General features: G+C 37.8%; 1 protein-coding gene across 2 annotated transcripts in view; it reads right to left on the bottom strand.

Moving 5' to 3' along the window:
- Nucleotides 1–723: 723 nt before the first annotated feature.
- The window catches only part of LOC118270251 (inositol polyphosphate-5-phosphatase A), a 33,030-nt gene continuing 8,336 nt past the window's right edge, over nt 724–25,417 (bottom strand). Inside the window, exons 2-13 of one of the 2 annotated variants that reach the window (XM_050697837.1) lie at nt 14,775–15,005; nt 13,262–13,429; nt 11,946–12,071; nt 10,306–10,434; nt 9,634–9,795; nt 8,951–9,075; nt 8,382–8,486; nt 7,695–7,788; nt 7,080–7,210; nt 6,341–6,482; nt 5,841–5,877; nt 724–1,743 (exon numbers count right to left, since the gene is read on the bottom strand). In XM_050697837.1, coding sequence (XP_050553794.1) covers nt 1,583–1,743; nt 5,841–5,877; nt 6,341–6,482; nt 7,080–7,210; nt 7,695–7,788; nt 8,382–8,486; nt 8,951–9,075; nt 9,634–9,795; nt 10,306–10,434; nt 11,946–12,071; nt 13,262–13,429; nt 14,775–15,005 — 1,611 coding nt within the window. In that variant the 3' untranslated portion in view covers nt 724–1,582. Of the gene's footprint in view, nt 1,744–4,448; nt 5,878–6,340; nt 6,483–7,079; nt 7,211–7,694; nt 7,789–8,381; nt 8,487–8,950; nt 9,076–9,633; nt 9,796–10,305; nt 10,435–11,945; nt 12,072–13,261; nt 13,430–14,774; nt 15,006–25,417 lie in introns of those variants that run through there. The other variant, XM_050697836.1, reaches the window with a different exon arrangement.

Genomic DNA, 25,417 nt, shown 5'->3' with positions numbered 1-25,417 from the left:
AAAGTAATAATTTAACCTCTTGCATATAAGACACAATAGAAAGTACATTGTGTCTCGCGTGGATTTGCGTTTCCGCGTTCCAAAGGTGAATTTCAAAGTTTAAGTCGGTTAAAAATGGACTGACTTACAGAAACAGCTGCCATTTAAGCTTCTGAATCTAGCTGGAGACTACATTCATAACTATTTATATAATTATGCTTTCTCGTTATAGAGCTCCCAAATTACATCTATACAAATATTTTTATAACTTACATGCCCCAAAAAATAATCGAATTCGCAACTAAAGTACCCTGTGGTAAAACCCATATACTATCGACACAAACATTACATTAACAATTTAATTCTAATAATTATAATTATTTATTTCCTTTATTATAATTTACGAGAAATTCAAGCGAAAAAATCTATTAAAACATTAACACTAACGACTAGATGAGTATTTTTAATTATAATTATAATTGCTGATTGATTATACAATATAAGAAATAATTACTCAAATTAATTATAATTATTTTAAGTCAGAGCACAAATTAGGTTTAAAAATTATATCGAGCAAAATTATTATTGTTTTTGGAATGTCAATATTAGATTGTCAAAGAGATTACATAGATTATTATATTATTTATAAATAGATAATTTTATAATTTATCTCATGAAAACAATGTTAATTACTTCCTGGATATAGTTTCCAGATATAATATACAAATATGACACATATTATAATAGACATAATTAACAATAATATTTAATTAATTACAAGTAATTGGCAATTTTATTTTATGTTTAATTGTAGGGAGTAGTTTTATTTGATTATTTATTTTTATAATACAAAGCGGTGGTTTGCTGATGTTTATAAATATTTTAATAATTTAAGGATTTTCCTTTCAACCGTTAAAAGGTGCGCAACCCTGGTCAGATGGTTAGGGCTTCGAGTTTTAAGTGTTGTAATAATTCACTTACATACTTAATAAGCATCAAAATATCCCTTCGAATTGGGAAACTTACAAAGAAAATTGGTACCACGATGCCATAATATGATGCGATGATAAACGTACTATATTTTTCTACAGTCAGTAAAAGAATTTGGTATGCAGGTAGCTGCGGACAACCTAACGGGTTACCAGAGCTCCAGCTCGAAGCAGGAGTAGGAACGGGGTGGTTTTTAGTCAGTAAGAGTATGACACTCTTTCGCCGGCGAAACAAGGCGGGAGAAACCAAACTCTCTATAAATCAAAGTTGCAGGAAGAAAGAGACAGAAATATCTCAGAGTGTACAGGGGTAAGCACCTAAATTCTGGGGCAAGGTGATATTTCGAAAAATTTCCCATTTGATAATTAATAATTCGAAATATTTTAGGAGTCCCTCGTATTTCGAATTAGCGAAAGTCGGCTGTATTTGATTTAGAGTTTGTTGCGTTAGTAAATAAATAATGATTACCATCACTGTACTGAAACTGTCTTTATTTTTTTACCTGCATACCAAATTGGGCTATCCACTGTACATAGGATTAATATGCAATTTTCGACCATACGTTTATAGGAAAATACTATTATTATGATGATTTTCGTATGACTAGATATTTTTAAATGTCAGTTTCTTTGAAAATACTGCTAGGACTGTCAACACTGAAGTGTATGTACCGTGAGTTGGGCGAGTCTGCAACTGGATCTGTCATATTCTCAGGGTCTTCAGGTTTAATATGTTTCGGAGATGATTCAGAATGGAACTCCTGTCTGAAGTTGCCTGTAATCGAAAATGTGACTTTATTAGAAGGTGTTAGAGTTGATATTGGAATGTAAAGCATTTTTCTCAGTTTAGTAAGTCTATCTTATGAAGGAACGTAACTGTTCATATTTAGTTTTAATTAAAATGAACTTCATGTGCATACACATAGAATTCAATTATTTTTCAATTAAACTTTATTATTGTCATTGTAAAATAAACATTATAGTCATATACTTTAAGTTTAAATTAGAACAGTTACATGCACACTTCATAAGTATATGTCATCATCATCTTCATCATCATCAGCCGAGAGACGTCCACTGCTGAACAAAGGCCTCCCCATAAGTATATGTACTAAGGAATAATAATATTTATAGACTAGCATACAACGGCTAACATCCACAAACGGTGCAAAATAAATACAAAATCAATACTTACAAGCAAAGCGAACAACATCTAATACACACACACTTACGGCAATACACTACTGGAAATTAAAAAATAATATTAAAACAACTACCGATATTTATTTACTTAAGAAAAACTAGTACATATTAAAATACGGTATTTTATTATGAAACTGTTTGATGGCTTGCGAATTGGAGGTCTATTAGTGATTCTAGCAATTTACTCTTGAGAACCGGCTCGTGAATATCCTACCGATATTCCGCGAATATCCTTCCGATATTCCGCGAATATCCTTCCGATATTCCGCGAATATCCTACCGATATTCCGCGAATATCCTTCCAATATTCCGCGAATATCATGCGTATCCTAGCATTGCAATTACATAGGCTGCAGAGGAAATCAAGTTGTTTCTTAGAATATAACTTTAATTAACTAATTTAAAAATAACCTGTATTACTTAGTATTATTAGCAAACGGTTTTATATAGCTGTGGTTGGTTTTTTTTTGTATCAAATGTGATTGGAATTTTCTTCCCTTCCTAATGACAGATCGATCTGATATTTGGTACACACTCTTAATTTTGATGACCATATAATACAATAATTAATTTAGTATGTCTCACGAAAGTTATAATAAAAACAAAGGTTTGTAGATGATTTGAATCAATGAACGACAAAGATACTACGATTTCAGTAAACTCTAAAGAAAGCTTTAAAAACCATGCACACTTTAAAAAAATAATGTTAAACAAAATATTAAACCTTTTAATAAGTTTTATTTAGGAATTGTGCCGCAAGGAATATTATAATTAATGGGATGCATTACAAAACAATGTTACATGAAAAAAATATTTATTCATACTGTTTTATTTTTTCAATATTTTAAACAAATCGTAAAGTCTTGCCACTGCAAAAAATAATTTAATGCATTAGTGTTGCCAGTCTTAAATTAAAATAGTGACTTTAAACCAAAATATAGTGGTAACTAATAGTGACTGTTAATGTAATTATACCAATTTATATTTATAATACTTAAGTTAAACGATTGATCGAATTTTGTTGACGAATTCTAAGTCAAAAATGTTTCATTATAAGGTGGAATGTCGAATCAGGGGTTTTAGGATTTTAGGTCAAATATATAAACGTTTTTGATGTTATAATGTTGAATTGGCATGTGATATATATATACCCTCGAAAATATCTATATATATATCCTATACTAGGATTTTCTCCTGTGTTGTGGGTGCATTACAACATACAAGTTCACATAAATATGACAGCCAGACCAGAAACAACAATTTGTGGACCACACAAAGAGTTGCTCCGTGCGGGAAACGAACTCGCTCCACGTTGCACAGCAGCCAGTCGTACTGTGGTCTATTAAACACAATTATACTTTCAAGAACCTACAATATTCGTTACTTTTGATAAATCAGCGAATATAATGGCAAATATTTTCCGTAATTATAGTTTCATAGTTTTACTGAATTCTATTTGAGTAAGTTATTCCTTTATCTTTCTGTTTTAGTCCAAAATTCGACATAGAATAAGTCAACAAAATTGTATATTATACAAAAAACGTATATATATGTATACGCTTGAGCATATAGACTAGACTTTACATAGACCATTTGGTATAATCATCTCATTAAATTATATGAGTAACATTAATTATTAATAAGTATTTCGAATTAAATCTTAATTATTATTATTATTTTTATACACTTCTTGCATTGAATACAATAACCCCCTATAATGAGAAAATAAATAAAATTTTATCGATAATTAGGAATATTGTCTTTTTAAAATAAGTCCATCACTATGCACAGACGCAGAGCACGTTAAATTACCCTCATCTTTAGAATTACTTTAAATATGTTTTTAACATATCTATGTTTTATTTCTCAAATGTAAGAGATGTACGGTATGAAAGTATTCAAAGAAATACTAAGCGCCTGTTCCAACATCTTCATATACATAAGTGCCCGATTAAGTTATGTGACAGATAGTGAATACAAATTACATACGTTCTTAATTCATTCAAAGTTATCTGATACATAGCGGCTATCCAGACAGATAGTGTTCAATAGATATGTTATGACTCTCATGTAGATAGAGCTAGGGCACAATACAGTACTATTCTATGAATTTTGTAGGAGATCGCAACTTCTGAGGTTAAAAATTTTTTGCGTCTAGAGCATTTTCATTTTTCAAAAATTAACTAGAAATATTAAAAAAAAGACGTATATCGTCAAATCAATAGTTAAATAAGTATATTGAAGAGTCGAATATAATTTATTATTGAGCTATAAAACTAACTATTTCCGTGCAATTACAACTGTGAATTTATACTGAAAATTTCATGAAAATCTCAAGAAACTTAGCCTTTTAGAATAGTTATTTACCTACACACACATAAAAAATGAGATTTGGGTAGCTTTACGTGCGAGTGTCTGTACTCGAGATTAGACTAGTGACTTATGGGGGTTTATCGATAAAAACATATCGATAATTAAAAGCGAAATTTCGACTAGTTATAAGCACATACGTTACCTAACTTAAGATTATTATTATTTTATTAATTGAACATAGTATTATTAATTGGAATAGTATTTAAAATTAATAGTTTTAAGATCTAGTTGGACATTGATATGTTATATAAAAAATGCATGCGGTATTAAAATGTTACCATGCGCCCTCATGGTAAAAATGTTACCATATTTGGTGGAAAACCTTTCTAAAGGTTGTCTAATTAAAATTACTACAAAAATGTCAAAATAACAGTGCAAACGATAATTACATCAAAAACAAAAAAATGCAAACAACAATGCATTGTCAATCGAATATTTATCATCGATTTAAATAATGTTCTCTTCAAAGTTCTACTCTTAATATTCAATAAAAAAATCGATGATAAACAATCGATAAAAAGTGAATCGATTAAACAACAAAGTCACATCACTATCTACTAGGTCAGGAGCAACACTTGGCGAGGCTACAGTCACATTTGACTCTACGCGCGCGCCGCCTACAGAACCCATAGCATTTCAGGGCTAAACAACACAACCCCCCTTTTTTACTAGCCTCCGATTTACAAGACTCTCGACTATGCAATCTTTGCAACTCAGGTATCGATTTAACCTCCTCTTTATCACTCAACAACTTATCTAATCGATTCTTTAACTGAGTAGGCGATACACTACGATCCCTACTCATTTTAGTCGATTTATTATTGTTATTAGTCGACTTTTCTGTCACTTCTATCGATACTTCGTCGGAACCGGAGGAAGCTTCGACGTTAGGGCTGTGGGAATCGATACTTTCTGGCGTGTAGGGATCGATACATCGACGGACACTGAGTAATGTATTATCGATATCATTTACGTAGACTCCATCGAGGCTGGAGTCTGCACTAGTGATTTCTACGTGTGGTATTCTAAGCATAGTCTCATTAAGGGAGCCAGTTCTTGTTCTCTTTAATTTCTCATCAGTTAAACTAGCTGGGTGACTAGTAAATATAGTGGGGATTTTAAGTTTATTATTCGCGTATAGATCTGGGTCTGTCGGCAGGCGCGGTAGTGGGAGTGGGGCGAGTGGGGGGAGTGGGGCTAGGGGTGGGCGTGGACACAGCAGGGACAGGGAAGAGGGGAGCAGGGCCGCGCTAGTACACAGCGAGCAGAGCGGGGGGGCACAACATGAGACCCTACCTCGGTCACTCTGCAACATTACGCGGAGGTAGATCGGCTGGAAGGTAAAAATACGTTACGTTAGTAGATGTTGCTAAAAGTAAAACAATAAATCTGATAATATACAGATTATATAGACGTCTTTTATATGTACGGAGGAACGTTTGCTTTACAGTCAGTCTGTAAACTGTTTCGTTAATTAAGACTTCCCAAATGTCAACAGATTGAACGAAATAATTTTAGTTATAAAATAGTATGAAAGCTAGACTTATGCAATATATTGTAACAACCTAGCTTTCTAGCACAATAGGATGAGTAAGTGACGCAGGAAAATTAAATTATTTCCTTGTAATTTATTAAATATTGTGGAGGTAAACAAGTTTATTCGATGAGATGAACTGTATACTCGTACATCTGAAGGAAAATACATACTGTATCTTATAAAGTCCGTGACACTACAAATAAACATCAAATGTTTCAGGTTTAAAAATCAGTGTTCAGTATAATTTATGGTAGAGTACCTTATGGTCCCCCATGCAGGTGGAGTCCCCGATGACGCCGTAGACGGGGCGGCGGCGGGGGGCGGGGTCACGGCCGCGGGGGGCCGGCTCCCCCTCCGACTGGTTGCGGACCAAGCGACGGCGACCTGAACTCTCTTCCATTCTGGAGATATAATCACTATACTGTATAAAACAAACTCGCTTTTCTGTCTGTCCCTATGTATGCTTAGATCTTTCAAACTACGCAATGTATTTTACGGCTATTTTATCGAAAAAAGAACTTCTTGCAAAGTATGTATAAATGTATGTATATAACGTCTTGCAACTGAATTTTCAGGCAGATATCTTTAACCTAACGAAATTTGGTATATACATACATACATACGTCTAGTTTGCATGATCATAAATGGGAAACTGCAGCAAGCTTGTTTTTAACAATAATTTTATTTACATTATTATTGTTACATAGCCTAAAATCTGTCGTGTGTCGCGTATTGCCTACTTATAAATACGACTTGCAACTAGCGGGGCTTGAAACAACGCAGTAGGAACGGGGTGGTTTTTAGTCAGTAAGAGTCTGACACTCCCTTCAGCCTCACCCAAGATGGGAGAAGCCATTGGATGATCAAGAGGATGATGGATGATGATCCCCCTACCCCCTTCAAAGATACGAGGCTTAAAAAAAGCTAGAGTTCCTCGTCAAACAAACAAACTGTTTAACTTGATAATATACTGGTAAGTTAAATAGATGGACACATACCTGGCGGAGATAGCTTGTTGTACACTGGTGGGGTCTGCGATGCTCTTCCTGCTGAGCGAGGGCGCGGGGACCGACAGGCCGTCCAGCTCGGCCAGGCTACTCTTTTTCTCCAACGTCTTGCCGGGACTGCCCTGCGACGAATATACAATACAATTAAGATAAAAAATCAATAAGTTACAGTTTCTAGGATGTTACACAGACAAACAAACGTACGAACAACGAAGCTTTAATCACTACTAAGAAGAGACTGGCGCACATTGTTCACGATTATGGACTCCTAACTTGACTTGAAACTAGTCGAGTAATGTTATCAAATAGTTACATGAGTAAATTGTACAACTTAATTACAGTAAAACGGGGTGAATAGAATTCGAGGGGTGAATAAATGTTGGGAAAATATTCTAACATCTATTCATCCCAATCTTGTGTCTATTCACCCTTTGAATTCTATTCACCCCGTTTTACCGCACTTAAAATAGACTCCAAAGCTACAGCTACATGTTACTAGGAAATGTACTACCATTAACACTACAAATATTAATTTTAGCCAATTATTGACACAAAAATGTACATTAAAAGACACTTTATTAACATTCCATCAGTATAGAGCAGTACCTGCGTGTGCGTGGCGGGCGAGGCGGACCGCGCCGGGCTACTGTCGGACGACGACACGCGCCCGCTACTGTCCGTCGAGTCCGTCACTGACTTCCTGCGACAAACATACAAGTTTGTTATTGTATAGCTCAGTTATTGAGCAAGGCAAGTAATCAGCATCGCCCATAGGAGCGGAGAGAGCCCAATACCAGAGGAGTTACAAGTGCTTTGATAGCCTTTTAAGGATTGGGTATAAAAGTTTATGAATTGAGGATAGGGATTAAGAGGGGGTTGTTGATGTTGGGGGATGGGGATTGGGGGCTGAAATAGGCTAATGATCGTAAAAATCAGTTTTATAATAATATCGGGTGTATTTGACAGCCCTCCACAAAAACGCAGGGTCGATTCAGCTCTTGATCTACTTGAACATCAAGCGTCATTTGTTTAGTGTATTTCAACATCCATTACTGTTTATTTTTAAATTTAGCTGTTTCATTTACACAAATGAGGCTTTTAAATTTTACATTTAAATAAGGGAATTTCCACAAAAAGAAAACGGCAAATAAAAAAGGTAGGTTCGGTACGATATGATTAAGAATCAGGAGCTAAATCGACCCTGCGTTTTTGTGGAGGGCTGTAAAATACACCCGGTATATTATTAAGTATAGAAGAAGATATCCTTACTTGGATATGACAACCCCATTGTACCTGGAAGCATGCATATGCCTGTTGTCCGCCGGCCTGGCAGTGTCGTGTTGGACCAGTAGTCGCGCCGACTGGGACAGGAGCACTCGGTCACACCACGCCGGGCATCTGAGAACACAGGAATAATACTGTACTTTATCATTAAACTTCATGAAGACGTGAAACGATGAATGGGTTGAAAATAATAATAATTATTATTGTGTTGTGGATATAACTATCTGATAGACGCAAATATTGTCAATTATAAATAAAATTATATTACCCATCATGTAATATTTTTTTATAAAAAAGGGAAACCGCTTTCAGAACTTGAAGAGCGAACCTCCATTTTCGTCGGAGTTTAAGTCGGATAATTTACCTAAAACCTTCTGCTAACTCTGAAAAATAATACATAACTGAGAACCTCAATTTACTGAAGTCGGTGAAGTGAAGTGTATCATGTTGTTGACGGAGTTCCGTACAAGTAAGTGGATATTAAGTAAGATCGACATCGAAAGGTGCTTATCGGTTATAGTTAAAGCACTCACCTTAATTCAATCTTGAAAAGGTGTTATTTTTAATAAACTACGTACCTGGTTTTCATATAATGTGTGGGTAGATGTACGTCCTCTTCGAACGGGTAGGAGGGGGGGAACTTCACGGGGAACTCGTACAAGTGAGGCCGGAGGGCTTCTAACTCACGGTCGAAGCGTTGCAGCTGGGGATAATAAGAAGAATGTTGAGTATACAGATACGCATTGTGAGGAGAGCTGGAAATAATAAGAATAATGTTGAGTACACAAGCATGCATTGTGAGGAGGTCTCTGGAGCCCTAACCACAAGTAGCTTGGACCACGCTCCCGCTACTGGTCGGCTCCTATTATAAAAAGTATTTAAAAATGCAATTTTAGAGAAGTTTTATTTATATCAACAGCCAATTATAGTCCACTGCTAGATAATGGCCCTCCTCTACATAAGAGGTGTCTTCTCCGGGTCTCTTTCAAATATGATTTTATTACTAATCAAGTTACTTTGAATCTTATCGCAAAGACTTTAGAGTTTATTTTACTTTATTTCGATAAAACGATGTCATTGCATGTCGCGTGACGTAAAGTTCACTGTGTTGAGGAATTATGATTGCTAATCGCGTTGAAATAAGGTTGTAACTTGTACAATCATGACCGAGTAGATAGACTTTTAGCAGAAATGAGGCTATCTCAAACAAAATTAACCTCTACTCACTAAGACATAAAGACACATTTCCTCTACCACTTACCCAGGGTTCCCTGAAGATCTTCTGATGGTCTACATGAGAGAATTCCTTCTTCCCTATAGTGAGTACTACGCGGCCGTCGGTCGGAGATCTGTACTGAAGCTTAGACGAGTCTACATTGCCACCGTTTTGTAGTCGAGAGCCTGATAGTTCTTCTGTTACTTTCTGTAAGGAAATATGAATCTTGTTATTAGTGGAATAGGGGTGAATATGTTGTGAATAGCTTTTGTAATTTACATGCATATATAACCTCACGCCTGTCTCTCATGGGGGTAGAAAGAGACAATGTAAAGTTAATTGCTACGATTCTTACACACCTCTTTCGTAATTTCTTGCAAGGAAATATGGATTTTAGGTTGTTTGAGTATTAATAGAGTTGGATATTTTAAGTTAAAACTTTGTGTAGAGATTCTATTCAACCTATATTCTTCAGTGCTTCTTGATGTATATGGGTTTTTTGTTACACGCTGTTGATTTGATTTTTAACACTTTGAACGCCGTGGTGGTCGCCGGTGACCGACGTTAGCGGAGGATTTGCCTTCAACAGTTTTCTTTTAGCAGTCAAAGACTTAATGAAGATTCGGAAATTATTGACCAAAAATCTCGATAATAACTATGTCCAATTACTTGTAAAAGGAAAAAATGGTTCAGTTGAGGGTAGGGTTACTTACGAACCTTGACGACGCCGCCGGTGTCGGTGCGGAAGTTGAAGTCCCCGAAGATGAAGTAGGGCGCGGCCTGCGCGTCCGCGTGCAGGTGGCGCAGCGTGTGTCGCAGGGCGCGCCGCCGGGACCGGCAGTACACCTGGACAATACCATAATAATATTGTAAGCCTATACTAGGTATTGATACTACTGTGTCGCAGGGCGCGCCGCCGGGACCGGCAGTACACCTGGACAATACCATAATAATATTGTAAGCCTATACTAGGTATTGATACTACTGTGTCGCAGGGCGCGCCGCCGGGACCGGCAGTACACCTGGACAATACCATAATAATATTGTAAGCCTATACTAGGTATTGATACTACTGTGCCGCAGGGCGCGCCGCCGGGACCGGCAGTACACCTGGACAATACCATAATAATATTGTAAGCCTATACTAGGTATTGATACTACTGTGTCGCAGGGCGCGCCGCCGGGACCGGCAGTACACCTGGGGGGCATATTGTAAGCCTGTACTAGGTATTGATACTATGTACAATCGATATTAAGAAATAAAGTTAAAAAATTTAAACGAGCGCGAGGTTGGTTAAGTCCACTATATACAGTATGGAGATCACTCATAACATAAATAATAAATGATATTTATTTCTGCAAGTAGGTTATAAAATAACACTTATAGGGTCCGTTCACACAGACCGGCTCGGAGAGGAGAGCAAATTTTTATGACGTTGAAAACACAATTTAAAATATGTGTTTTAAGGTTTATTTTTTAATGTGCACTGTTTTTGTTATTAAAAATGCTTGACGGCGCTTGGTGTGAAATAATAAAAGGAGCTGATCGGCTCCTATCGCGTGCTCTTTCTCGCTCGCGCAGCCGATCGGCTCCGAGCGCATCCGTGTCCAGCCGGTGCATGTGAAATAGTTGGCGACTCCGACTCCAAGCGTATACGATCCGATTTGTGCGTTCGAGCAGCCGATCGGGTCCGATTGTGTGCTCTTTGTTGCTCGCGCATACGATCGGCTCCGAGCGCATCCGCTTCCAGCCGGTTTATGTGACATAGTTGGCGACTCGAAGCGACCGACTGCAAGCGTATACCATCCGGTCTGTGTGAAAAGAAAAATGCGCGCCGATGCTCTCCGAGCCGGTCTGTGTAAACGGACCCATACACGTCAATATTTCAAATAGCTCGATGAGGCCGGCATTTCCTATTCGATATATGATTTAAAAGAAACTACAAGTAGTACTCGTTCACAGAAACATAATACAACTAAATATTTAAAGGAAAACAGAAAATTAAAAATATTGAAATTTTCAAACAGAATAGGTAAATTGTTAAAAGAATCAAATATTCAATTCTGTGTGAACAACTCCATGTATCTTGACCACAGCAGAGCTGTAATGTTGTAGGTTGTCTATGTTACGGACACACGGCGTTGCTGTTATAATGCTGTATTTGTAGAGTGTTCAAATTAGCTCATAGAGAATAATTCACATTTTTGCTTAACTTGTGGGCCTATTTTGCTCATTTTTTATTGTAAATCGTCAGTCAAGATAGTAACAAATATGTGGCTTAAATTAAATCATAAAATTAGTCTGTCCATACGGTATACATAATATACTGTAGCAAGCGTAATAAATCAAAACTTACAGAAGGGAAGGGTTCGATGGCGAGCAAATTGGACGCGTCGTGGAACAGATGTATGTTGACGAACTCGATGGCAGTGCCGCGCACCCACCAGCGCGTGCGCAGGAAGCCTTTGCGCGACCACTTGCACTGGAAATAAATAGTTAAATTGTTTATGACATAAGCCGGCAAACATGTACGGATCACCTGTTGGTGAGTAATCGCCGCCGCCCATGGACACTGGAAACACCAGGGACGTTACAAGTGCGTTGCCGGCCTTATGGGGGTTTAGGGTTGTTGGGGAATCGAGGAGTGAGAAGATTGGGAAGCGGAGGTAATAGGGCATTCAGTAACCTCACTCACACAACGAAACACAACGCAAGCGTTGTTTTACGTCAGTTTTTTGTGAGGTCATGGTATTACTTCGATCGAGCCGGCCTAGTCGTGCCGAAGCATAGCTCTCCTATACTTAAAAGATGAAAGTAGCACATGATTTTAGCCCCCTACTGCCTCCTAAGCATATTACTTAATAATAAAGGGCTTCCCTAACGCATTAGGTTATATTTCCTGTAATGTTAGTTATAACAGTTGGAAATAAATTATTGAATTGGTTCACAAAACAAATATCAAAAAGAAATATTCGTCACGTAGGAACTTTCACCGCCCAAATATTTTCATATAATTTATAGCTACCGCTGTCCTTATACGGAGGCTATTATGACTCACATGTAGGCTTCGAATCCATTCTATAGGTTTCATCATTAGGTTAGTATTGTTGTATAGTGGCTAAGTAGTAGCAAGTACACATGATAGTCCACTGCTGGGCTATGGATCTGCTATTGAATTATTTATACTACGATGGCAAGAATGCACACGGCCCATCTGATGGTAAGTGTTTTCCGTGGCCTTTGAGCGCTTGCAATATTTGGCGCATTACATGCGCTTTGTTGATCCTTAAAAACCTATTTATTTCCTTCTTGAAGTATCCCAAATTGTAGCCTACTGGGAAAACCTCGGTGGGGAGCTCATTCCTCAATAGGAGGGTCCATGGGAGGAAATTCCTCTGAAACCAGACAGTACGAGATCATTTGGGCTCCAATGTGTGAGCGTGAACTCCCTGTCAATGGCCTATTTTAGTAGAGTATCCCGTGTTCTCCACGTTTGGCAGACGGTTTGGAGGTAGCAGTTTAAAAGGTTTAGGTTTATCAAAGTGTTGCTGTCCGTACCACACCCGCGAGAGGAGATGCGGTGGTGGTGGAAAATACTTTACCACACAGTTTACAATCAACATAAAAATATGGAGAAGACAATAAGGTAACCAAATAAAAGCATTTTCTCACCTCAGGGAAGAAATGCTGTGGGAATTTGGCCTTTTCCTTAGTGGTGACCTTCTCAATGTTCCCAGCGTGGACCTCCTTGCCCGTGGCCTCCACGTAGGCCTTCTGCTCGAAGTCCCAGATCTTCAGGTCCGTGAGCGAGGAATGTGCGAAGTACATGTTGCCTAGAGCCTGGAAAATAATGGTCATATTAGTTTCATTTATTTATTCAAGAAACCATGTCGTGGTGGCTCGGAGGTTTAAGACGCTCGCTTGTAATGCTTACCAATGACAAGTACCAATGTGAAAACCAGAAGCTTCATTTTTTTGTTTTGTACTCCAGACCAAGATTTTCTCCTGTATCGTGGGTGCGTTTACAAACATACAACACGGAACAACAATTTGTGGATCACACAGAGTTGCTCCGTGCGGGAATCAAACCCGCTACACGTGGCACGGCAGCCAGTTGCCCAGCCACCACGCCAACCGTGCAGTCGATATCAATTTCATATACACATGATACCCAGACCGTGAACCGAGAATTTGTAAATAAAACTATATCTAGAAATAAATCTAGAATCAAAAATAGCTTAACCTTTAACTCAGCCACGACCGGCTGTAGATTTATTATTACACATAATCTTAATGTTTTCGCATACGTATTTGTTTTTTATTTCAACGGAAATGTTAACAGTAAACAGGTAAAGTTCAATCGTCTCTGACGTACAAAAAGTGGTTCTATAAATTTGGAATACTTCATTAAAAAAAGAAAACACTTTTTTAGGCACCTGTACATTGAGCACCAAAGACATCCAATTCAACCAATATACAAATTGGTATCCGAACCTGCGGACTAGCTATCGGGTTTACCGGAGCTTCGGCTCGAAAAGTAGGAGTAGGAACGGGGTGATTTTTAGTCAGTAAGAGTCTGACCCTCCCTCTCGCCTCGCCCAAGGCGAGAGAAGTCATTGGATGATTACCGCCATAAAAAAAACTGGTATACTCAAACGGGTATTCTTCTTATACACACTGTTACGAGAGAAGACACAAAACAATACAGAATATATGTATATCTCATCATCATATCAGCCATAAGACGTCCACTGATGAACGTAGGCCTCCCTCAATTACCCCAGATAGGCCGGTTGGAAGCGACTTGCATCCAGTGGCTCTCTGTGACCGCAATCAGGTCGTCTATCCACCTTGTGGGTGGACGTCTTACGCTGCGTATATCTCAAGTTGGTTTATTATGGCACTAAGGTAATTGCCAAAAGAAGCAAAATATATAAAAACGCTTAATTTTGTTGATAAAAGGCTAATTATTTTGAATGCCGGCCTCATCTAGTTATTTCAAAGATTGACCTGACCAACTTGCAAAAATAAAGATCATTTATCATTTGTAAACCACATTCCTGGTGCATTATTATTACTAAATAGTTTTCTGCTTTTTCCATATACTTTAACTTAGCCATCCATAGATAGTTCTTTTCTATCAGCACACATTACGAAACAGAAAATACAAGTTTTTAATACTCACAGTAAACTTTTCAGGAGAACTGAAGTCTTCATCCAGGTATATCCTGATTTTATCGAAGAGCCGTAACTCGGGACAGTCACAGAGCCTCTGCACGAAGTCCTGCACGTACTGCATGGATTTCTCATAGGCCTTCCCCCCCACTTCTTGCAAGTGCAGCGCTATGAACTTCGGGTCCATGCGAGAGACCGCTTGCAGGAACTCTGAGGTCCATATCGGAAGCATCACTGAGGGCTGTGGAAGAAGAAAACATTCATTTAAATCCTGTCCTTGTTATGATTATAAAGTTGAAGATATTTCTGGTTAAAATATTTTCAGGATTCAGGGTGTTTTCCACCAGAGATGTGCTATGCTACGTTGTTATCGATGCGTTTGGCTTCCACCGATCATATTAATTGGTACACTTAGCACTGATGGAAATGGACCCGCTATGGATGGCTCCCTACTATCGATACATCGCATACTTGAGTTGCCCATGTTCCTTGACAGCTACATAGCTTAGTGTCAGTGGAAACCGTCAAATAGATTCACAGCTTAGCTATAACATCTTCGTAGCATAGTTATATATGCACGCATCTTCGTAGCACATCTCTGGTGGAAAAGCACCTTCAAACAGAAAAAAATTTCTTGTGTTGAGAGGTTCGTTGTGTTGTATATCACTAATCGGAGAAAGCCTTAAATTATTACGCAGATTACGCTTGTACCTACGTCAACAAAGAAGGACCTTCTCTTTTAAACTCGGTTAAAAAAACGAAAGGGAACAAGACAAGCATCTTAAAATTAAATGTTTACAAAGGATGGGCTTATCACTACACAGTGATCTCCTTAGCTTTGAATGGATAAGGGATAAAGAAAACCATGGAAAGAGTCAGTCTGATGTACACATTTCTATAATACCTATAATACCAGTACCCTTAGTACGAGTTTGCTTTATATTTAAAGTAAAGGAAACGAGAGTGTTCGGCGCTCTGATTGGTTGGTTCATTCGTGCCGGGCAATCCCAGCGCCGAACGAGCTCTCCTTTCGATTAAATAAATTATCTTCATTGACATAATTTGAGGTTACATAAATTATATGAAGCTTCTGAAACTCAAACTAGGTAATAACCTGTATGTCAGGAATCAGCGCCTTCTCTCATTGACTACACTATAATTTATTTCAAACTAAGATTTACAGAGTGTAAGATTATTTTAAACGTAAAACAAACGCATACTTAGGTTACTGTTAGAGAATGGTATAATGAGTAAGGAAATAGCATCAACTATACTTAGGCCAAGATCGATGTGGAATGCTTGTAAACAATCCATAAAGGTAGGTACTATGTTTCATCAATCCGCCGCGTGCAGGTACTCGGCACTCGTACACATACGAAACCGCTTTTTTTTCACGTTATTTTGTAGTGGTTTTGAGTGGTAGAAAATATGTGGAAGAAAAGTAGATATACTAGCAAACCCGGCGAACTCCGTTTGGTATTCCCTGTTTTCCTGGTTTTCACTTGAATGTTTCCCGAATTTTCTTTGCTATAATCCTTTCAGAACCCGAGACCTCTCCAACGAATGCAAAACCGTGGAAATCGGTTCGTGCGTTCTGGAGTTATAGCGTCAGGAAGGAAAACCCGACTTATTTTTATGTTATAGATTTAGTGCGGTCAGGTGCTGCCTTACCTTTATTTACAAACATTTCACATCGATTTTGGTATAAGACTATCTATAGACTTCATAACATTTTTTTTTATTGTAACTTGGTTGGCAAAATAGCTAATTGTATGGGATCCGATCACGGATCACCACATCAGCAAGTGTTATTAGTTAAAGTCAAAGTCAAAGCATTTATTACAATTAATCCTAAATTAGGCACTTTTGAAACGTCAAATAGAATTGTCCGTCAGTACGTCCGTCAGTGAAGCTAGGCGCTCGTTCCAAAGTGTTGTTTCGAATGGAGAAGAACGAGCAAGAAACTCCATCGTTCCTCTTTTAAACAAATATGTGACTAAGCCGATAACATGTAATAATTAATTCAACTTTTTGACTGGCCATAATAGTATGGGATCCGATCACGGATCACCACATCAGCAAGTGTTATTAGTTAGATTACCCTTCCGTTCTGAGGTTAACCAAAATCCGATTAATCCGCATGACTGATTCCATGCGATAACACGCATATACCTTGTAATCAATTTACAAATAATAATATGTAAAAGCACGCATAGATTATCTGTACAACACGTGGTAGTTAGATCAAACTGAGCATCTACTTCTAGAAATCAAAATTACGGATAAGGCAATGTGTTAATTTAGCTTTACTATTTTAAAAATAGTCTTAGTCATAGTACAAAGTTTGAGATAGTGCTTGGCGGTGCCGGATAAAGCCGACGCTGTAGTAGCAAATGCCGTAGCAAATGTGAACAGGACACTCTTGAGTTATATTGTCTATTGAAATATAGGATGTTTAGCGGTTATAAAAATACTTTTTCTTAAGTCCTTGAACGATGTAATTTTCACGATATTTTGTAAATTTGTATCTGCATTTTTTCCATTTCATGATGAAACGTTTCGCCGCTATCTCGCCTGATGGTAAGTGATGACGCGGCCTACGATGGAGCACGTCTGCCTATAAGCAACCTATTCACTCGGGGTTTGAAGATATCCAGGTTATACCCATCAGGAAACAAAGTATATAGTTTATTCAAGCATTTCTGAAAAAATGTGCATGATTATTTTTGACTTTGACTTTGATTTGGACACAGACGCAGAACCGGTAGAATTTTCTGCTTCATGCTATATGACTAATCGACACTGGTGCTCGATACCTGCAATATGCTTATTCTCTCTTCCATCGGAAAGTGTCTGGCGTAATTATATGCACATCTACCTATATAGTATCAATAACTCAGACCAGTAACGAACACAAGCAGTACCTGTATATATTTACGTTACGTAACCACGCAAATATTTTTAGACGCTAAAATAAAATTCGGCATGTGTATTTTTATGGTGGATTAACCACATAATTATCTAATAGGATATGGTATAGGCAGGATACTGTGTTATATAAATAGTGTGTAATATAATCGGTCGGATGACCATTGATAACCGCAGTTTGGTTTTTGTGTATTGTTTTAAAAACCACAATTACTGCGCGTTTGTTTTTTTTGTTTTTTGCTTTACGTGAAAGATAGGTGTAGATGTTCGAGTTATAAGCTCGCAATATAAACAGTGTATCCGTCTGTTTTAACTATTGCGAATAACTGGGCTAGTACTTTTTACTCCTGCAATGATCTAAAGAGTTAGTTCTTTTTTCAAGCTGCGGGAGCCGCCGAGTCAATACCTCCTGAGGATGCTCCGTGGACGAACGAAACATATGTCGAGTGGTACATTACATGTTATGTGTGTGTTTTATGTTGCACCCCTGCTGCATGAACATTTAGCTACACACCACATGTCATAAAATACATCTATAAGCGGAATTAAAACTAAAAGTCTATTATATTGTTAATGATAAGTGGCATAGAGTCTAGAATTGCTTGGCAACAAGCTTGTCCCTTATTACGTCCATGAAACTCATAAATAGGTGTAAAGTCGGTGTTTCATTAAATTATGTATATGTAAGTACAACATCTACATAAAAAGGGTCATGTTTTAATATGGAAGCCACAATTCCTACGGGCTTTCTTTTTTCAGATTTCGGTCGGTAAAGATATGCATACTTAATGAAACGGCTGTTATTTTCGGAAAGGGTAAACAAGGGTGTGTTTGCTACCTCCATTTTACTTTAATTACCTCAGTTTTACGTGAAGGTGAGGCTATTAAATGGAAAGCCAAAGAAAAATTTGCGCCGATATTGAAAGGTTATAGAAGCCTCACCCTGCTGTGTAATATTACCAAATTAAATACTGTTAAAATCAAGTACATAACTAAAATAAACTGAATGGCCTGTTAAAAAAAAGTACATAGATAAAAGGAATAAGTAGTGACAATGCTTGTATTATTCGCTTTCCATAGGAATCTACACTTTGGAAAGAGTGATGGACTTATAGACCGACAGACAGACATTTTGTTTACTTTTTTTGACTGCTTGTGTATCTAAAGTGCCATTTTGATTTATTTTCATACAGTACCCTTATTGGTTTATTTATTCAAGCCGGCTAATCAGAGTGTCGAAAGTGCTGTCGTTTCGATTACTTTAAACGTAAAGCAAACTCGTTCAGGTACAGGATACGTACCGTATCCAGGACTTAACACCTATTAAAGACATCTTATAACCACAATCTTCTTATTCAGGGACATTAATAGTATTAAATCATCGTTTTTGTCTGTCACTAGACACATTAATGATATTGAACCCAATTGACTTATGAACTCCTTCTTTGAAGGCGTTAATAATGTAATTATGTAGCTTTTGTAGATTCGGAGATGTGGACAGAGAACTATTATGAATTTTGTATGGTATAAGTAATCGTCCCCATCGGTGTCCATTCGCCCGTAACACCAGAGGATTTTTAAATTATTTTGTTAATCCAAACTTATTAATACGAAAGTTTCTGAGGATGCGTGAATATGCGTATGTTTGTTAGTCTTTAACGCAAAAACTACCGGACGGGTCTAAATTTAATTTACCAGAGAGATAGATTACAGTTTAGAATAAACACATAGGTTTTTAATCCCGATAACGCGAGCGATACCAGCAGTTAAATTCGAATTCATTGCCAATTGCCAAAAATCTAACGCAGTTCTTTTTACTCCGTATTCTGTATAAGTCTTTTTTTTTAATATTTAAGTGTGGCATAGCCATGCTTTGGCACGAATGGGCCGGCTCGACCGGAATGATACCACGGCCTCACAGAAAACCGACGTGAAATAACGCTTGCATTGTGTTCCGTTGTGTGAGTGAGGTTACCGGAGGACCTTGACCTCCTTCCACATTTTCCCAATCCTTAATTCCCCAAGAACGCCTTGTAACGTCTCGTGTTTCGGGTCCATGGGACTCGGCGATAGGTTACCATCAGGTGATCCATCTACTCGTTTACCGGCTTATACCATAAAAAAAAATAACTATCGTGAGACATACTAACTTAACCAAAAATCACTGTGATTTCTAGTTAAAACAATAGGCAATAATTACTAAATTCACAAAGGAGTTCCAAGACATTAGTCTCCCATCTACACACTGTCCTAAGCAAGTGTAACATAATTGCAACAGTAATATGGTTATGAGCTCCTTGAACCAGCTATGCGGCAATTAAGCTTCTATCCTAGCCGTGCACTTCATAGTTAATTACCTATTAGAGGTAGGATAGATAATGGGATAGCATACTAGCTTCATCCAGCGGCTTTGCTTTTGTGAATTTAACATAAATCAAGTACAAAGAGATAACAATGTGATTGTGCATTGTGACAAAACAAATGGGCCCTGCTCAATGATTGTTTAAGTAAAAAGGTGTAGATAGGCGCTCAGAAAGTGGCACATTAAAATGTTTTTGTAGTAAGTACGGGACTGCATGTTGGATAACAGAGAGGGGCATGGTTTGTAACGTCCCGTGCTGCCCGTAAAGTGCTACGGATTATGTTAAAGGGAACTGCTCATAAATAAAAGTCCCAATGCGACTTGAAACTAGTAGAGCTATTCCGAGTGGTTTATGTGAGTAAATCATAATTTTAATTAATGTAAAAATTCCTTGCCAATGTCTAGAAAGCTTCGTTAATGAATAAAAATCTCCCAACACTTTAAAAATATTTATCAATTTTCATATAACATCGATTACCGATACCCAGTGTCTCAGTGCACCCTTGGCAGTGCAACCTTGCTGCCTGGCTAATCTTTTTACACCGGTCCGAGCTATTTTTGCACCTACAGCTCATGTGGAAGAAAGGTAGGCCTTCAGAGCGCCATTTCACTTAGGCTTTTATTGGGCCAAACATGTTTTTTAATGCTTATCGTGGATAGCTATATTACCAGATTACGCTTACCTTATAGATTAGATCGATTTGCATAAGAATTATCCGGAAAGGACTTAGGTTTTTTTTTTACCGTCTAAAATAAGCAGGTTTGCCATAATCTCCACATTTGGTTCTGCTTGGAATTCGAGTCAAGTGAAACAATACTTGCGTTGTGTAAGTAAGGTTAACAGACGCCCAATTAATTACCCCTCCCAGAATCTTCCCAATCCCCGATTCATAAACAATCCTAAAATTCCTAACCCCCAATGGGCAACGCACTTGTTACACCTCTGATGATTTCGGGTGTCCATTGGCGGCGACGACTGCTTACCATCAGGTGATCCGTCTAATCTACTCGTCTATTCGTTTTCCGGCGTATACAATACAAAAAAAAAACTTAGGGTTAAAAGTTTTATTATAATAGTGTGTTGCTGCCTAGTAGTCAAACGTGCAGTCCCTTAGTTTAGGATACCCGCGAAAAGAATAGGGGTGGTCGCAAATCTATTTTAATCTGCCGTCTCACCAGTATTTGCACTAATACCAACAATATTAGCATATTGAATAGATTTGAACAAATAACAAGTTGAACAAAACCTGTTATTTGATCCATCACGCGAATGTTTGGGAGTCAAAGGTCAGATTTATAATTAAAGAACAAAGATATAAACAGGATGTATCCAGGCACAGCTTTACTTGAGCAGGAGTCTTAAAATGGGACTTCTTGTAAAAGTCTAGTCAATAATAAATGACTATATGGAAAAGAGAATTCAGTAGATATTAACCACCTAAGTTTTTTAAAAGGTATTAGTTGATATTAGTTATAAAAGCTTCATTTGAGTGGTGTAGCTATATGCAGAGCTGAGTACCTACCTACAGCAGCTACTGTGCAACGGCTATCTTCATAGCACATTTTACTCGCACAACTTAGTATCCGTGGAAACGGCCACATAGTTTTACAGCTAAGCTATTACATATTCGTAGCATAGTTACATAGCACATCTCAGGTGGAAAATCACCCTAAGTCTCTAAACTACAAAGAAATTAGATGAAAATCCAACAAGAGATTTCTTTCATTGTTTGATTTCATACATCAATCAAAGTTCTTGAGAGACATTCAGATTATTCGGTAATCCATCTTGACGAGTATGATTACGGGAATCCTAAGGACATCCATCCAATTTTCGTCACTACTTCATCCGAAATCTCATTTCGTTACGACCTTGAGCTTGTCAAAAAAGGTTTCATCTTGAAAACGAATCTACGGCTCGTCTATCAATTTATCCGACATACCCTTTTTTTAGATGAGATTTGGAATTGCTTTGGAGATCTAGTGGTTGGGAGAGAGACTGTTGAACACCGGCTTGGGCTTTGACTATTGAATGGAGTAAAATTAAGTTGTATTATGGGTGTCTCATTTGATTATTAGGTTGAATATTGTTTTAGGTCTCTTGAAATTCACGCTTACAGTACGGCGGAGTCTAGATTTGTATTTAAATTGAATACTTATGGTCTCATTCTTATTTTTTATTACAAAATTAATAACAATAAGTGGTGAAGAGTTGATGACACCTTATATAGTTTGAGGAATTTCTTCAGTCAAAGATAAAATTAAAATATAATCACATTTGCATTCACAGATTTGATGATCTTTTCTAGAAAATGTAAGTTTGCTATTTGTCGTAAAAATCTGATGACGTCATATCGCATAATTTCGGACGAAATTCACAGAAAACATCGTTTTGAATACATTTTTTCGATAATTTTATTATAACTTTCGTGAGACATACTAAATTAATTATTATGTTATCGGCTTACTCGTGTGTCGCGGAATGCTGCTCTTAAATATGAGCTTCAAGCATGGCTTGAAACTAGTCGAGTTCCTCGTCAAACATTTACGTAAGTAAGCCGATAACATAATAATTAACATTTTTTCGAAAAAAGTATTGAATTTGACTAGTAGGAAACTAGCCTATTAATAGACTATTGCCGTCGAGACACAACGTTAGAAGTCTTCTGTTTCTTCCTGCCCTTATCCAAAGCTGCTTGTGGTCGGCACAATAAATTTTCTTTATCCATTCTCCTCAGGTTATATGAAGTATTATAAATAAACCCCCGACTCCGTCCGGACGTGAAATGGAAATTATTTACAAATTCGTAACATGCCACTCGACGAATTGATCGCACCGCGAACGAATACAAAGTAGTTAATCTGTATTATTTCGACGTTCACTGTGAACCGATTCTAATGCGTGATAATACGCCCCCTATATCATGGAGGCTTGTATTGACGTAAATGGTGATCGGTTTCAATTCTCAGGTAGATAGAGTTCAATATTATTAGGTGTTTTTTGGTTTTGAAGATTCTGAATAATAGTTTTTTTATGGTTTGGCTGGTAAACGAGTAGACGGATCATCTGACGGTAAGCAATCGCTGCCGCCCATGGACACTCTAAACACTAGAGTCGTTAGTACGTTGCCGGTGTTTTGGGAGTTACGAATTTAAGAGTAGTTGGAGAATAGGGATTGGAAAGGGGGTAATTAGGTCTCAAGTATCCCTCATACAACGAAACACAAAGCAAGCATTGTTTCACGTCGGTTTTCTGTGAGGTTGTGGTACCACTACGGTTGAGCCGGCCCATTCGTGCCGAAGCATGGCTCTCCCACACTTTATGATTAGGTTATGATTTTAAAGTTTGAAATTGTGTTTGCGCACAGGGCTTTTCGAGGGACTTATTAATAGCTTGAAGCTGGTGAAAACTGGATGTTCCCTTTACAAATTCTTAGAATTCCACTTACATAAATCTGGAACTGTCGATATTCTGTTTGTTAGGATAGGCAGCAGACGAGCCCATAAATCACCCGATGGTAAGCGATTACCGCCCACGGACAATCGCAACACCAGATTAGTTATAGATACGATACTGGGCTACCGGCCTTTACATACTTGAGCTAACTGCACAAAATGGATAAAAAGCTACACTTGGGAGCAATGAAACGGAGCCGTTAGCGTTGTTTTCATTTTAAACAACCGTCTATAACTTTAAAAGGTAATGTTTGTTTTACAACAAATTTCTCTCATTTTAAAGGTAAGCGTCCACAGGCCCGCTTTGTACGCATCGCATGTAGGCATTGCCGATGATGCGTTCCGTACGATGCGGATCAGTGGACGCAGTTGTATAAGTTTCTATACAAGACAAGCCAAAATCCGTTGCGTGCGATGACCTTAAATTGCCTTTCGTTCGATATACATTACTAATTGAGAAAATACTTCTTTCAGAAAATATTGGCTCTGTTTTTTGCTCCTAAGTGTAGGCAACCTTTACCCTTTGCCTGCTCTTTCAGACAATAATAGCTTCGCTCCCTAGCATTACACATAAGCCCACACTTCACTCAACATACACATAGTAGGTACATAATACTTATTGTTATGTCATACAGGAATCCATTGTTAGCAATAAGACTGACAGTTCCCTAACGGAGCGGAACGGATCAATAGGTAATATGGCCGCTTTTGTTTCAGGCTCTATCGCAACGTAGGTAGATGTAAGGGTGTCCCTATTGTGGCCATTTACATTACTGTTAATGAAATACCTACTGTGTACCTATTATTGAATCACTCCTAGGGATCTTGGTTGTTTTTCTTTATGGATTTACGGATCACCTGATGTAAACAATCGCCGCTGACCATGGACACACGAAACACCAGGCGTTACAAGTGCGTTGCCTTTTCGGGGTTTATTTAGGAATTTGAGGGTTGTTGGGGAATCGGGGATTGCGAAGATTGGGGAGGTGGTTATTTGATCTCTAGTAAACAAGGCTTGTGTTGTATTTCTCACACAACGAAATACAACGCAAGCGTTGTTTCACGTCAGTTTTCTTTGAGGCCGTGGTATCACTCCGGTCGAGTCGGCCTATTCGTGCCGAAGCATGGCTCATTGTACATTCAAGTTGAGCAAGTGATTCTTACTCTTCCCGTGACTGTTGTAAGATACATTGAGAGTGACTTGGCTGCAGCGTTTATCAACCTTAACACATTAGCGGAGGATTTGCCTTCAGCAGTTTTCTATAAGCAGTCAAAGACTTAACCTTTCATTATACCTATAACGTAAAGTCGCCCAAAATCAGTGGGCTGTTGATAATAATGAGTGTCAAAATTTCACTTTGGCAGAAGGTCTGACTTAATTAAATTCTGTAGTACATAATTATTCCAAGTAATTGGTCCTTCGTTGGACCTCTTTTGCTTTGATTGGCTGCCGTAAACAATTAGCGAGTTTAATTCTACAGAAATTAAGTCTATTTTTAAGAATCCTCTACAAATACAAATAGGTACTTTAATTTTGAATCTTTTCAACCAGCTTTTATAACTATGTTGTATCGTCACGATTTTTATCCCCAAAGGGGTAGGCAGAGGTGCACATTATGGCACGTAATGCCGCTGTAAAAAGTACAACCAACTTCCCAAAAAGAAGGAGGTTCTTAATTGGGGCGGTATGTTTTTTTTTACCATTTGTGTTATAAGTCTTATGTAATAGGGGGTGAGTCTATTGCCATATACCGGACACAATTCCAGACTCTGTGCTACTACTAAGAAATTTTCGAAAAAAGCCCAGTAATACTTTGCCCGGCAGTCGCACTTGCAACCACTCGACCAACGAGTCAATCTTTTACAACTAATTCAACCAAAGTGCCGTAAGTAAGTAAGCCTACACG

This window comes from Spodoptera frugiperda, chromosome 13, assembly GCF_023101765.2.
Source record: "Spodoptera frugiperda isolate SF20-4 chromosome 13, AGI-APGP_CSIRO_Sfru_2.0, whole genome shotgun sequence".
Lineage (NCBI taxonomy): Eukaryota > Metazoa > Arthropoda > Insecta > Lepidoptera > Noctuidae > Spodoptera > Spodoptera frugiperda.
The sequence above is the reverse complement of the archived record's forward strand: the minus strand, read 5'-3'. Positions and strand labels throughout refer to the sequence as shown.